Genomic DNA, 14451 nt, shown 5'->3' with positions numbered 1-14451 from the left:
GGTCGAACTGTTGTTCGGTACGGGCTTGTTATTTTGCTTCGTACAAGAAAGGGTCCGTAAATCAAGTGCACTATGCATGGTATTTCCCGATCATAATAAAAGAAAAATTCAAAACAAATGTGGAGATGCGTGTTGTTACGAATTACACCGAAGTAGGTGAGCATTATAACGTTATTTATTATTTATTTTTAAGAAAACGTATCCGTGCGTCGCATTTCATGTTTGAAAGCACAACAGAATTATGTTACATATACGATTTATCTTAGAACGTTCAACCCAACAAATTTCCGACCTATTTCTCTGGGGAACAGATACATTTTCTGCAGACACGTGCTAATTACAGCATTCATTTTATTTCTTCAAAGAAATCTGCAGCTTCACGTTTCAGGGCGCTGTAGTTGTTCCCAGAGGTGGGAATGTTTACTTTTATATCAAATCTTGCGTCCATCTCGATTAAAACGAAGCGCCTTGAATCCATTGCAAAAATTCATACCTAATTTATCAGTACTCCGTAGATTTTCAACTTCTAAAAATAAAAACGTATCTGCCATCAGAAATTAAGTTACAGAAACAGCAACGTGAACTAAATGCTAGTGTCTAATTTGAGGAGGAGTGCCCAAATTGAACGTAATCGAAGTCCTAAATATTGACATCAAATTTCCACGCACCTTTCCCTTTTCCTGTAGTATTTATGTTCTCAAGTATCGCTGCATCATAAATATTGTATGCATATGCGTACGTGCAGTGTTACCATAATCCAAATGTAAGCGTAATCGCCATATGTCTTTGCTATTTGCATCTTTGTTTTGCCGAATAATGAAGAAGTAGTGCATTAATGCTGCGGGACCACTGCAACCAATGTACATAAACGAAACCGGCTGGCCTATTTCTCAGAAATCGGGAAGAGAGTTTTTACTACACCGGTAACTTTGTTCAGTTTGTTGAATGACAGTGTTTTTAACAATAAGCCTAACACCGGTACAAGTATACACAATGGTTTCGATTATACAATCCAATAAATCGCTGGCAGAATGGAGTAACCTTTCGGCCTGGAGTCTTTCGGAGTCGCCAGCGAAAAAGCTGCTAATCCCCATCTGGACGATCGATTCCGTATTTGACGCCATCATCGCAGTACTGGCGTTTATTTTCAACGTAGCCGTATTGGCGGCCATTGCAACCCGACGATCACTGACCAATGCTCCCTTCTCCGTATACCAGATGCATCTCACATTGGTCAATGCCCTTTACGTCGTTATTCATGACCCACTGCATATTATCTCTGTGGTCGACGGCGTCTGGTGGATGGGTGACGCCTTATGTGACCTTTACCAATACGCTGTCCACGTCATCTGTGCGGCCACTACACACACGCACATGCTCATCTCAATCAGCCGAATCTGGGCCGTTATGTTCCCGTTTTCGTACCGGCGACGGCATTCCACTACGCTGGCTCTGGCATTCTGCACTGGAATGTGGATTTATTTGAACGCGCTATTGCTGCCACGAAATGTTTTGGACTGGCTCTATTACCGGCTTCCTTTACTGGAGTACGGATGTGTTACGAATTTTGGTACGCGATGAAAACATTAGCCCCTCGTATATTTGGCCGTGTATCTGATTTATCGTAAATGCAGTTTTGTTTAATTTTTTTCGGTTACTGAATTTTATTTTTATGGCGAGTACATGCAATATAAATAATTATACTGTTTTATTGGATTGTAGGGCCACAACGCACGCTTAGTATTGCGTACCAATTCGTCTGCTTCGACATGCCGGCTTTCGTAATGGTGCTTTCGTACCCGTATATTTACTACAAGCACATTAAAAACCGTAAAATTTCCAATGATAAGCAGACACCCCATACCGACTCTCACGGAAAATTCCCCGGGAATTCGCATGCAGTGCAACATGCAGCATCATCTAATGGCGAATTAGAGCATGGGAAAACTTTGGTGGAACAACCCGCGAACCACAACTACGCAAAAAGAAACCATGGTTTTCTGGTACTCAGCTGGCTAACGGTGTCCATACTGATATGCTGGGTGCCGCTACTGTCTTATTACTCCATTTTACAGTTTGTAAGTTTTGATATGCCGCTGCTGTACAAGATTGCTAATATCTTGTATAATTTGCAAGTAGTGTTTGATCCGATTATTTTGGTGTTTGCGCAGAGTTCCCTCAGAAGAATATTCTTCAAGTAGCTCCAATGTTTTGTGCTTGGGGTGGCGCTAATGATGCTGTTGTAGTTCGTCTTAAGAAGAAACTGTGACCTTTTTCCCAAGGACTAATTAAAGTTATGTGACCTATCTTGATGCGTACCTTTATGTACTGATAGAACTGCTATCGGAACAATGGTTAACGTTCATATAACTTTGGTGAAAACGTACTGTACATAATTCGTTATACAAGTCTACCTCGGACTATTTTTAACTCTATGTGTATCTGACTTCGGCTTTGTAGCTTGTACATATCCGGTCGCCAAGGCAATTTTCAAATGGTACATACAAGCTGTGATATCGGCGACAGTTGCAATTTGAACAACTGCGTCGTCTCGCATTTTGGTGCATACTTTCATGACCTTTACCAGCTATGAACTGTAAACTGTATAGCAGGCCAGCTGGCGATACGTAAACATATTGGTTACTTTTTGTTTAGCGGGAGACACCTTCGCGCTTTCACGTAAGCAGATTATTGGTAGGTTTCTAGTGTGCTCTGTATACAACTATATGCTCCACAGTTCCACGAATCAAAATAGTACCTATACTACCTCGTTCGATGAAAATTATTGTATGTAGTCGCTTGCTAAAAAAGTATACCATTCTCGTGCAAATGCAGGCAGGCGCAACACCACACCACTAAAATGATTGGAGAATATTATAACACCACAGGAAGGGAATGGACAAACGATTCAAATTCGGAATCGGAACTCACACTATCAGTAAAGTTTCAAACCTGGATTAACGAGGCAACATGGAATTTCGATTCGATACTAAGTGTAATCATAAGCTTAGTGGCGTTCATGCTCAACGCAACAGTTTTGTCAGTCATCTTTACCCAGCGTTCGTTACGCAGCAAACCGTTTTCAGTCTATCAAATGCATCTGACACTGGTGAACGTGCTGTGCGTTCTCCTGCACGATCCACTGCACATTATGGCGGTCGTCGACGGTATCTGGTGGATGGGCGACATTTCGTGCAATATATACCAGTACTCCGTCCACATTATCTGGCCGGCCACCACCCACACGCACCTTCTTATTTCTGTCAACCGAATCTGGGCTATGTTGTTCCCGTTTTCGTATCGCAGAGTACATTCGGCAACAGTGGCGGTGGTGTTATGTTTAGTAATGTGGTTATATTTGCATGCGCTGTTGCTTCCAAGAAATATTCTAGATGCCTTGTATTATCGGCGTCCGGTATTAGAAAATGGCTGCAACATGAATGTCGGTATGGTTATGGAAGTTTTACTATAACAAATATTGTACTTACGCTTTATGCTTTATGACTACTTACTATAATTATATCTAGTAGTACGCTTGCGATTTTTGACTGTCATGTGCACATATTTCCGAGGACCGTATTGGTCAGCTTGGCTACCTATTTGCGAAAAAAGAGGCAGCTGCAATCGATACATTACGCAGAGCTCCTGTTATGCGCATATGATTACGCCCAAATCATGTTCGCTGCCTCGCCTTAATAATTTTTTATTGCGGTGCCAGGTGTTCAGCAATTAAGGGATTTGGCCCGGTGCATTGCACCAAATTCGTGTACACCGACGGGAACTTTCGCTGTCGCGCACTCCCAAACACTTTTTTGCATTGCATTATGGTATTTTGTAGGCAAAAGAATTGTGTACGTAGTTGTGAAATCCGTTTGCGCGCGCAACATTCGGTTGCGGAGTTATGAGAGTAACAAAATTCCAAAAAGTTTAAATGCATTACACGAATTTGGTGCTATGTACCGGGCCAAATCCCTTAAAACTTACGCTAATGAATGATTTGCAGCACCACAGCGCACTCTCAGCATCGTGTTGCAATTCATCTGTTTCGATATGCCGGCGATAATCATAATAGGATCTTACCCATATGTTTTCCTCAAGCACCTCTCACACCGCGCTGGTTCAACGACAAAGGTCAAAAAAACCGAATCGCGCAACTGTGTCCCAGTCAACACGAATTTGATCTCACCCATGGCAGCTCCCACCAGTATTACAGGAAGAGAAGAAAAAGACGTGGCGAAGGCGTCCACGAGTCCTATCAAAACCGGAAGACAGACCCATGGTTTCCTGGTTTTGAGCTTATTAACAGTATCGGTGCTTATCTGCTGGGCACCGCTCCTTACATATTACTCTATTCTGCAGTTTGTCAGCTTTGACGTGTCACTTCTTTTAAAGAGCGCCAACATTTTATACAATTTGCAGTTGGTAACTGATCCTGTTATTTTAGTTTTTGCCCAGTCCTCACTGAGAAATGCATGCGGGCAAAAGTTACGCAGGTATCACCGCTAAGTGGACTATCGGCACATTTGAGAGATAGATAGAAAACAATCATTAGCTGCAAACGTGGTATGCTTTTCTGTGGAAAGAAGGTTTGTTCGGGTTGAGCAAGAGTGCTTCTTTGTTTTTTTTTTGCGGTAAAGATAATCCATGAACTTCTTGTAGTAGCTCGCACCCCTTGACCCACATAGTTTGTGTACCAGAAACCAGCACACGGGTATTGCGCATGCTGCTCACTGGTTTGCCGTAAATTCTCTAATTCTTATACTTAGTACAGCTTCTTGTACGCTTTTACCTTCTACGAGAACACAGAGTAGTCGCTGAAACTGGCTCTCATAGTGGCGAGCGGCTGCAACGTTGTTAAATACTGTCATGCGACTTGAGCTAAAAATACGCAAGCCGCAAGCATTTCTGTGAAACCAGCCTTAACGGGTCTGAATACGATCCACTTTCTTCAACGGTGTATGAAAACTTTGCAACAACACCATTGTAGTTTTTAAATTCGAACAATATGACACGATTCAAATACACGTCACCTTTTCACAGTCATAGTTGCAGATTTTCTACGTCAGTCCTTGATTGAGGATCGCATGTAATGTCTCCAGTTGGCAGATCTGAACGCAGCTCAAAGCCTACACGAATTTCAAAATGTCCAAGTCTCCGGAGATGTACTTTTCGTGTTCAGATGCACCTGAACATGAAGAGCACATCTCCGGAGAACACATATTCTCATTACACTGGAGCAAAGAAATCTAATTAAGGCGGCTTTTGTCCACCTCGTTCGTCACACGAATAATATTTCCGGTTTTTTCCATTGAAGCCCTGCATATGAAAAAGAGATAAAAACCCTGTAAACAGGTGTCTTGCAAACATGTACCTATCACAACCCCTCATGCTTGGCATTAATCTTGCTCCCACTTTTATTACGGTGACCTTTAAAGCCAGACATTAACATGAATATTACAGTCAGCCTGTTGACTAACCAATCTTATGCACAGCCACTGGCTGCTTTAACCGGTCAAAATGTTCATGTATGGACCTTCGATACGATTTTCAACATAATTATTACCATACTAGCTGTTTTCTTGAATTCGGTCTTATTTATAACGATAGCGACTCAACGGACACTACGCAGTACACCTTTCTCCGTCTACCAGATGCATTTATCACTGGTCAACATTCTGTACCTCCTCATTCATGATCCTCTGCACATTTTGTTTGCTATTGATCGGGTATGGTGGATGGGCGACATCTTGTGCAACATGTACCAATATGCGGTGCATGTCATTTGTGCCGCCACTACCCATACGCATATGCTTATCACTTTCAACCGAATTTGGGCAATCGTATTCCCGTTTTCTTATCGAACGAAGCACTCCATCAAGATGGCTGTGGGTTTCTGTGTCTGGATGTGGATATATGTGAATGCCTTGGTTTTGCCACGGAGCGTATTGGACTGGATGTACTACCGAATGCCCCTGCATATTTATGGGTGCAGACTGAATTTTGGTTAGTACCGTATCTTATATAAGATATTATATAAGATATATCTTATATAAGATATAAGATATTTATATATAAATAAATTTGCCACCTTTTCGTACAGCCTAATCTATCAATAATTCTAATTATATTATTAATGCTGTACAGTAGGTGAAAATTTGCTCTGCAGCATAATGCGCACCCTGAACGTTTTACATAATTAATACGAGTACCTAGTGCACAACCTGCCGGTATAATTTGTTATTACGATTATTATATGTATACATTGTCGTAGATCCTTTTCGCACACTGAGCGTGGCCCTGCAGTTCATCTGCTTCGACATGCCGGTCATCGTGATGGTATTGTCTTATCCGTATATCTGCTACACGCACCTGAAAAGCCGTCGAACCGCCATTATTCTCGATTCTCATGGAACCAATCCATCGGCAACAAAATCCCTTCCCATGAAGTCCCTTAATACCACTAGCAGCACTGCCAGCGGGCAAACAACTTTTTATCGCAAAAGAGCGCGGACGCAGTCGATAACCCTGATACAGAAGCCCCACAAGAGAAACCACGGTTTTTGGGTTTTGAGTTGGCTAACCGGATCGGTGGTGGTGTGCTGGGTGCCACTCTTGGCTTACTTCTCCGTAATGCAGTTCGTGACCTTTGATATACCGGTCTTACTGCGAGCAGCCAGCATTCTGTATAGTCTGCAAGTAGTTGTGGATCCGATTATTTTTGTCGTTGCACAAGGCTCCCTTAGAAACGTTTTCGTGCAAAAGTTTTCCTCGTGTAAATGATGAAACTAGACCGTCGGACGAAATTAGTGTAATGGGAACTGCGTTGTCAAGCTATGGCGAAAATTTGAAAAGAAGAAAAACCAAACTACTCGGCGAAAATGCAAAAATAAGCATTTCTTTCAGCCTTACCTGTTAGTGTACGTAATAACTTCAAATGTTGCCACATCTTCAGATAAAGTTATTTGTTTTACAAACCAAGATTATCGGAAAGTAACAGGGCGTTCTAGTGCACTCGATCTCTGTAAGCACAGTTACAAATACATTTCAGCAGCTCTTTAAAAAAATCCCAAGACAGCGAACACGTATTTTTTTACTAAAGGAGTTTAGGCATCTAATGTGCTTTTTCATGTTTAAAGCTGGGCAGAAACGTAGTTACGCCGAATTAGTGAGACCGCAAAATTTGGTTCATAGTCGAAAGTTACACCACGTGCTTCCTCATATTGTGGGAAATATCGGTTGCATTCACAGTTAAAACAGCAACAAAATTTCACGAAAACTTCGCTGTTCGGTGCTTATATTTGTTAGCACAACCGCTACAGTTGTAGATCACTATCATCCCGGCCTCCATCCTCCAACAACCAGTACTGTGATAAGAATTAAGGCATAAAGTAACTGTAATAAGGATTCTCGGTTATTAATTTTATTCTCTAAATGCCACGATGCCCTCTTTCATGTGAGCCGTATGATATTTTATGCGGCAAATAGCTTTCCTTATCTTGCGCGGGACGTCCAAATGTCCCATATTAGGTCACACCGTATTTATGTTACAACCATACTCTATAGTGTAAGACATGCAGGTACTCAAGATTCAGCACAATCTTTACGACAAAAATGTCACATAATTAAGTGATTGTTATTAGCAATTTCTGCTATGGTTTGACGACTGGTAGAGCCAGGGTCCTTCGTCGGAGCTCTTTCTCAGTTATCTAACGACTCATGTATTCAATGATAGGAAGTCAAGCACTTATGGAGCCTGGGATTCAGAAAGTGAATACATCCCAAAATAATGTGAATACGATAGCTGCGTCACTGGTGATGTTTTAATTTTGACCTCGCACGAGTATTGCAAAATAAGCTGGGTATTTCTATTCATAAGCACATAGGTTCGCTCAGGCGCTTCGGTTTGAAAACCTAAACAAATGCGAATCTCTTACATGAAAATTTGTTAATCAGGATTTTGAAGCCAAACAAAGCTGTAAGCTGACAGTAGCCAAATAAATTTGTTGCCGCAGGATTCATAGTCGGTGCTGTAATGCGAGAGAAGTGTGGACATTTGATATCTTTCTCGAAAATTTCCAAAAGGAGCAAAAGATAAAAGAGCTGATCTTATTTCGTCCCTAGACGGAATGAAGCGCCGGAACATTTCTGTGTGATCACTCAGCTTTGTATTTAGCGAAAAAGCACTAAAATTATAATAATTCTTGAGGGGACTTTTATCCGGCACCAACCAGTGCACAGATCAATACGCTTGCGTAGGTTTACACTAATTAAAACAATTAAATTTATTTCTTCGAAAGGAAACCTTGATAATTCAGACAAGTCTACGATATCAACTACTCTATATAGTGCGTCTGCGATAGGTATTCGCATCGGTGAGCAAAGGGATTGGCTGGATTAAAAATAATCAATTTTCTCCCAATCATGTCTTCTAATCCCACCGGTCGCGAAAACAGGCTCCAGTTCGGCACCTACAGTGCAGTGAAGATTATGAAGTTTTAGTTATTCGCAGTGTGCCATTTTTCTATAGCTAATATACTGCAGGCCATTATATTATCTTATACTTCCACTGGTAGCGCTTGAAAAAGGTTATGAGAGACAAACACCTGTTCCCCACCGGCGTACCATCTTGTGCAACCGTCAGACATGATAAGGACATCGCGAAACTCTCCGTTGCGGCAGCTGCACAGGATGGAATTATTTGAGCGGAGGCATCTGCAATCGATATGGATCTGGACGTCAGCTTTTTGGGAACTCTCCATGCGCTAATGCAATGTACGAAGCTATCTGGTACGTGATGCCGCTACAACTGAATTACTCAACTACTTTGGATCAGCTGGTAGGATAACGATCCGGGAAACGAACAGTTCACCGCTCCGCAATCAATGTAGAACAACCTGGTGATTCTGTGAATATAAATTGACTGAATTGCTTCCGTGTAAGATCACCTGCAGCGTATTACGGTTGATAATCATTGATTGTCCTATATCAGCCGCAGAATAGTTCACCATCTTTATTCATGGATTGTATGTTCGGTTCCCAGGAAGAATCCTCCAGGAATTTTACGGTAATCGAGCGATGGTTTGATCAATAGGACGAGACTGACCATGAAAGCACGTTTCGGATCACGCCTTCAACATAATTAATAATTCCGGTTCTTATATAAACCGGCAAAAGCAGTAACACAAGCGCTATAGCTTCTGTCATCGTTGCGGTGTGACACATTCTACTTGGCCACACGAACCGCAGTTCTGATTTGTTAAAAAGATGTCGCTGATTGCGATAGCCATTGCTTTATCACTGACGACGCTGCGGATATCAGCCCTGAATGTGACAATCGTCAGTCTGCAGACAGGCGACCCAGGCGTGGCCATTGGTCTGCCGTGGACGGGCGCTGCACTGCAGATCGCTGTACAGCACGTCGACCGGTATTACGCACAACAGGGCCTTGATGTGCAAGTGTCTCTGAAACAGATCAATGCGCTGGCTGGGCATTCGTGCATCACGGGTCCCACGGTGGCCAACAATCTTCTGGCGCAGTTTTACTATGGTGCAGCTCGATCAGACGTTTGCTACGGATTAATTAGTAACGGTACGCCGATGTTTTCGCCAATGATAATTTGTCAGAATAGTATGTACTATGGCCACTGATATTTTTTTTGCAAAATAAATTTTGTTATACAGGCTGTGCGGATTTCCCTCAAGTGACCTCTTTGGCAGCAGGTAAGCTGTTTTTTTTCCAAAAATACTGCATATCAGCGGTCTTTGTTAAATTTTGATATTTGTTTATTGCAGAATGGGACTGGCTGGTTTTCAACAAGTTAGTGGAATTCTAAATATTAGGCAGTACTATATATGCGTTAAATAAATTGAAAAAATCAATAATAATTTTTTCTATGGTGCACATGTTGTTTCCTTCTTTGTTGCAAGTTAGCAGTTTCGGATTTATATTTTGCTTAGTGCATTCTGTACAGTGTTTTCTGTGCGATTAACAAGCGCAAAATGATTAATCGATTCCCCATGGAACTGTATTAATCGTTACGTAGAAGATTGACCATAATTACGAGTAAAGCCGATTTCTGCGCTTCGCAGCGGCGCATCTGATCCAACGACAAAAAATGTCCTGAACACCGCCGGCACGATGGACGCTCTTGGTACGGCCACCTTAAGTGTCATTCGGCATTTCCGCTGGCAGCATGTAACGGTACTGGCCGATACCGATCCCAAAATGACCATTTTATACGCGCGCATGGCACTGGCGTTTATCCAGCGGGCGAAGAAAGCAGGCAATTCATTGGAACTGGATATAGCGTACTCGGAGTTCAGCGGACTGCAAAACAGCACCATTCAAAAAGCGTTGCAAATGGCCATAGGAAGAAGTCGAGGTATACTTCGCACACCACAAAAGCAGAAGAATTTTTGTGTAACTACAGGAACTGATTAGTGTCAAATCGACTTATTAACAAAACCTAGTACAAAATTGCGATTGCATGCATTTACGGTACATTCTGGGAACGTTTTGCGTAATACAAATATCGATTTGAAGGCAGGTCTGCTTTTTCGTAGTCATTATCGTGTTCGCCACCGTCTCGGTCACGCTCACGGTCATGGTAAGGCCAAAATTATCGACATCGATAATTTATTACGTTGGAGGTTATCCCACTGCCGATATTGACCCAGGCCTGTACTTTCCCACAGGATGTCGCTAGCAGTTCGGGAATGAATAATGGAGAATACGTAAGTCGAAGGCACACGATAAACTCAGATTTAACCAATTATTGCAGTATCATTTGCACAGGTGTTCTTCAACATGCAAACACTACAAAACGCTTTTTATGGCAAAGCTTCAGCATTCAATAACCCTGCACAATCAGTATGAACCTCCAGAATCACCCCTAACGTAACCAAGTATCACGCTAAAATAGCTATAATATATACTCGTATTTGGCTCACAGATGCTCAATCTGACGCGATCTTTGTTCTTCGTGACCTTTCGCCAAAGTTCTGGACACAGCCGCCAGCTTAACAGTGAAATTTCCGATTTGGCTCGCATTCAGTACAACAAAAGTTATGATGAATTCATGGTAAGGCATCGTAAATTACCAGACTACTAATTTGTGCAAAACAAGAATAATGCAAGAGGACCAAATGTGATCTTGTTAGGTAAAAAGACCAATGCAATCTTGCAGCCTACCGTAAAGTTCACGATTCCGCTGTTGCGCCTTATTTTTAAACTTTTTGCAGCCATTGGATGTCTATTCGGTAAAAGCGACATATGATGCCGTGGAACTCTTCGTTCGGTTGGCAGTGGACTCTAATACCACTTCTGCTAACGGATACAGCTGCGGTGGTTTGGATTTATTCAATAAAGCGGTCAATCGAAGCTTCGATCTGACATCGGGTCGCGTGATTATCGACCATAAAGGCAACAGTCTCCTGGATGCGGATATCCTCGTCTACGAGTCCCGCACCAGAACGATGCAGCCGTACGCATTTTACTCCGCGGAAGCCGACACTATGGTTGTGTCCACAACCTTCCCTATTGACTGGCCCGCGGGAAGCATTCCCTTGGATGTACCACTGTGTGGCTTCGAAGGCACAGGTTGCGACACACAGTTTGGTATGTGCGACAGATGCAGCTTCCTTACACACAGTAATTGTACTCGTATGAATAATCTTACCATTCCAGCTTGGAAGCTGCCCGTCTATATCGCTGTACCAGTGACCCTTGTATTCTTAGTCTTTGTCGCAACTTTTATGGTCAGGTACGCAACATAACAGTGGTTAGTTTACTACTTGACCACATTCCCTACCTGCATTTGAAACTTGACCTTTCGAATGCAGACAACATCGTCGGTATCAAGCTTCGGCCGGCTGTTGGTGGCTGATAGATGCTGTAGATGTGGTCAAGATGGATGCCCAGAATACCAACACACATTTGGCGGTTTGGGAAAGCAAACCGGTGTGGAAACGATCGTTCGCCGTCAAAAAACGAGTCTTCGTTGAAACGCTGGGAAAAATTCAGCGTGTTTCAGTGAGTGTTCCAACTTTTCTATATTTATTTTATTGCTTATATAATTTTATGGCATTTAACTGCAACTACTTAACGTAAGTAACTGTTTTTCTTCCAAAATGAACAGTTATAATGTACATTTGTTTACACATGTGCTTATTTACGGCAGCACGCAAACGTCAACACACTCTGCGGTATCGTCATCAGTACCGACTCGATACACGTGTGTTACGATTACTGCAAACGGGGATCGCTATCTGATTTACTGTCTCGGATGAAGCTGGATCTGGATTTCCAAGTCTCGTTAATTCATGACCTTTTAAAGGTGATTGCTGCCCAGAAGTCCATGTAGCAAATTTTCAGTGCTCAACTGTCATGCAGGGATGCGCTTACCTTGCCAAACATTCCCATCCCCATGGATTCTTACATCCAGAATGCTGCTTAATCGACGACAGGTTTACGCTCCGAATTGGCGACTTCGATTTTCAGCAAATCAAGCAACGAGGGCTCGGAAGAGACTGGAGCGCGAAAGACTTGACTAAATCACAAGAGTGTTATGCGGCGCCGGACTACCTAGAGGCTCTTAGACAAGGCAAAAGGTCAGCGACGGCACCGGCTGATGTGTACTCCGTCGGACGGTTAATGCAGCTGATTACGTCGCCGGAGCATTCGGATGCGGTCAAACCGGTTCAGTATGCCGTTAACTGGCAGAGTCTGGTAGACAAGTGCATCAATCCATCCGCTAATCTTCGACCATCAATATATGATGTCGAAAAACAGTTTAATAGCTCTTCTCACGGACGGCGAAAGAAGAATATAGTGGATGCCATTTTGGCGCGGTTTGAAAATTATGCAGCAGAGCTGGAAATAGCGGTGAAAATCAAGACGGATGAGTTGATGGTTGAAAGGAATAAATGTGACGAATTACTGCGAGAGATGTTACCGAGGTAGCGGCGATTGACCAAAAAGTTTAAAAGCGGATTTATATGCACACATGTGAAACGTTTCCGGGTTAGGTTTATTGTGGATAATTTGAGAAACCAAATACGTACGGAACCGACGTATTTCGAATCAGTGACGGTATTCTTCAGTGAGATTGATGGATTTTCGGCCTGGCTACCTACAGTACAACCGGAAGTAGTCATGAAGACCCTGTCGTCCATCTATTTCCTTTTTGACCAAGAAATCCCGCGTTTTGATGTGTACAAGGTGGAGACTATCAAAGATTCGTACATGGTAAAATATTTTATTCTCTTACGGTTAAAAATACTAATTTAATCCGTTTTGGTACAGTTCACATTTGGTGTTGGTTATTGTAGGTTGTGGGTGGAATTCCGGCGAAAGAGTATTTAAATCATGGCAGCGAAGTGTGCGAAATGGCATTAGCCTTTGTGAGTTGTTTTTCTGCCGCTAAAATGCCTTCGCAATTTGCACTTCAGTGCGGCATTCATTCCGGTAAACAATTCTATATAATTACGTTAATTCCACGTGCTGACTTCACAATGCCACTGCAATATTTTCACTTGCTCCTGATTACTTTAGGTCCGTGTGCAGCGGGAGTAATGGGACGCCGTGTTCCACGCTACTGCCTGTACGTCAATGATGAAATTGATAATTACCGTGCATTTCACGGTAGTTTTCATTTTAATTCGTGTATTCAATGCAAAACGGGAAAATTAATTACAAGCAGCGTTTTCGCAGGTTTGGCGATACGGTGAATACTGCATCGCGAATGAATAGCCACAGTCAAGCCGGCAAAGTGCACCTCAGTCCCACGTGCCGCGCCCTGATTGCGGATATCAAATCATTTCGGGTGGAGGAGCGCGGTACTATTCCCGTCAAGGTTCGTGCTCGGCCGGAATTAATAATTATTAGGAAATGGCGGCTGCCGTTTGTGTGTTGCGGTAAACACTGCAGTTGTCATCGACGGTAACTGGTTTTCAGGGAAAAGGGATGATGACGACTTACTGGCTGTTGCCGTTCTTTTAATGCCACCTTCTGCCGGGCGTGTGATTACAAATAGGATATTTCGAATGTTTGCTCCGTTTCGATTGTATCGCTTCCGTACAGCAGTATTTTTTTAAAATGATAATATGTCAATTGTAAAAGTATATTACCCAGTAGATAATTCTGATCAGTGCACCAAGTAACGAATGCAGATTGTAAAAAGCCATTTGTGCGATTAAAGCGCACAAGCCTTTTTCGTTATTCGAAACATCTGACTGTACATAAAGAACCATCAACATACTCGTACAATGATGTTTTTTGCTGATTGGGTGTACTGCGTTGTGATGTTAATTGCTTTTCTATAAGCGGAATGGGTAAATCAGCAATGTACTAAGCACTACGTTAAAAACTGCCCGTTTCTTTATACAGTACGTGCACTGTTAGGCATGCGTTCCCGAACATATCTTTTTAACGATATTTAGTTAACCGTTTTA

At 42.5% G+C, this 14451-nt stretch overlaps 3 protein-coding genes across 3 annotated transcripts; all 3 read left to right on the top strand.

The window, feature by feature from the left end:
• Positions 1–52: 52 nt before the first annotated feature.
• Positions 53–4512, top strand: LOC129584107 (D(1A) dopamine receptor-like). Its single transcript, XM_055476211.1, has 4 exons — positions 53–156; positions 1031–1570; positions 3012–3446; positions 4004–4512. Exons 1-4 carry the CDS (start codon positions 126–128, stop codon positions 4504–4506), a joined length of 1509 nt encoding a protein of 502 aa, XP_055332186.1. The 5' UTR covers positions 53–125; the 3' UTR covers positions 4507–4512.
• Positions 4513–9101: 4589 nt separating this feature from the next.
• On the top strand, positions 9102–10441 carry LOC129584106 (uncharacterized). Its single transcript, XM_055476210.1, has 5 exons — positions 9102–9589; positions 9682–9720; positions 9793–9817; positions 10090–10382; positions 10431–10441. The coding sequence occupies exons 1-5, from the start codon at positions 9265–9267 to the stop codon at positions 10439–10441; spliced, it is 693 nt and encodes a 230-aa protein (XP_055332185.1). The 5' UTR covers positions 9102–9264.
• Positions 10442–10952: 511 nt separating this feature from the next.
• LOC129584105 (atrial natriuretic peptide receptor 1-like) lies at positions 10953–13999 on the top strand. The gene is made up of 11 exons (XM_055476209.1): positions 10953–11081; positions 11242–11617; positions 11687–11762; positions 11842–12031; positions 12180–12335; positions 12392–12957; positions 13027–13246; positions 13330–13465; positions 13553–13601; positions 13712–13853; positions 13955–13999. Exons 1-11 carry the CDS (start codon positions 10953–10955, stop codon positions 13997–13999), a joined length of 2085 nt encoding a protein of 694 aa, XP_055332184.1.
• The last annotated feature ends 452 nt before the right edge of the window (positions 14000–14451 follow it).

The sequence above is a fragment of the Paramacrobiotus metropolitanus genome, unplaced genomic scaffold (assembly GCF_019649055.1).
Source record: "Paramacrobiotus metropolitanus isolate TYO unplaced genomic scaffold, Prichtersi_v1.0 Parri_scaffold0000012, whole genome shotgun sequence".
Classification (NCBI taxonomy): domain Eukaryota; kingdom Metazoa; phylum Tardigrada; class Eutardigrada; order Parachela; family Macrobiotidae; genus Paramacrobiotus; species Paramacrobiotus metropolitanus.
This window is presented reverse-complemented; position numbering and strand designations above follow the sequence as displayed.

Bases quoted from the DNA above. Each gene is read 5' to 3' on its own strand.
- LOC129584107 (XM_055476211.1), top strand. From the start codon at position 126: ATGCGTGTTGTTACGAATTACACCGAAGTAG. The intron at 157-1,030 runs GTGAGCATTATA...AATCGCTGGCAG, and splicing joins TACGAATTACACCGAAGTAG to AATGGAGTAACCTTTCGGCC. The intron at 3,447-4,003 runs GTATGGTTATGG...AATGATTTGCAG, and splicing joins TGGCTGCAACATGAATGTCG to CACCACAGCGCACTCTCAGC.
- LOC129584106 (XM_055476210.1), top strand. From the start codon at position 9,265: ATGTCGCTGATTGCGATAGCCATTGCTTTATCACTGACGACGCTGCGG. The intron at 9,590-9,681 runs GTACGCCGATGT...TTTGTTATACAG, and splicing joins CTACGGATTAATTAGTAACG to GCTGTGCGGATTTCCCTCAA. The intron at 9,721-9,792 runs GTAAGCTGTTTT...TGTTTATTGCAG, and splicing joins AGTGACCTCTTTGGCAGCAG to AATGGGACTGGCTGGTTTTC.
- LOC129584105 (XM_055476209.1), top strand. From the start codon at position 10,953: ATGCTCAATCTGACGCGATCTTTGTTCTTCGTGACCTTTCGCCAAAGT. The intron at 11,082-11,241 runs GTAAGGCATCGT...AACTTTTTGCAG, and splicing joins AAAGTTATGATGAATTCATG to CCATTGGATGTCTATTCGGT. The intron at 13,466-13,552 runs GTAAACAATTCT...TGATTACTTTAG, and splicing joins TCAGTGCGGCATTCATTCCG to GTCCGTGTGCAGCGGGAGTA.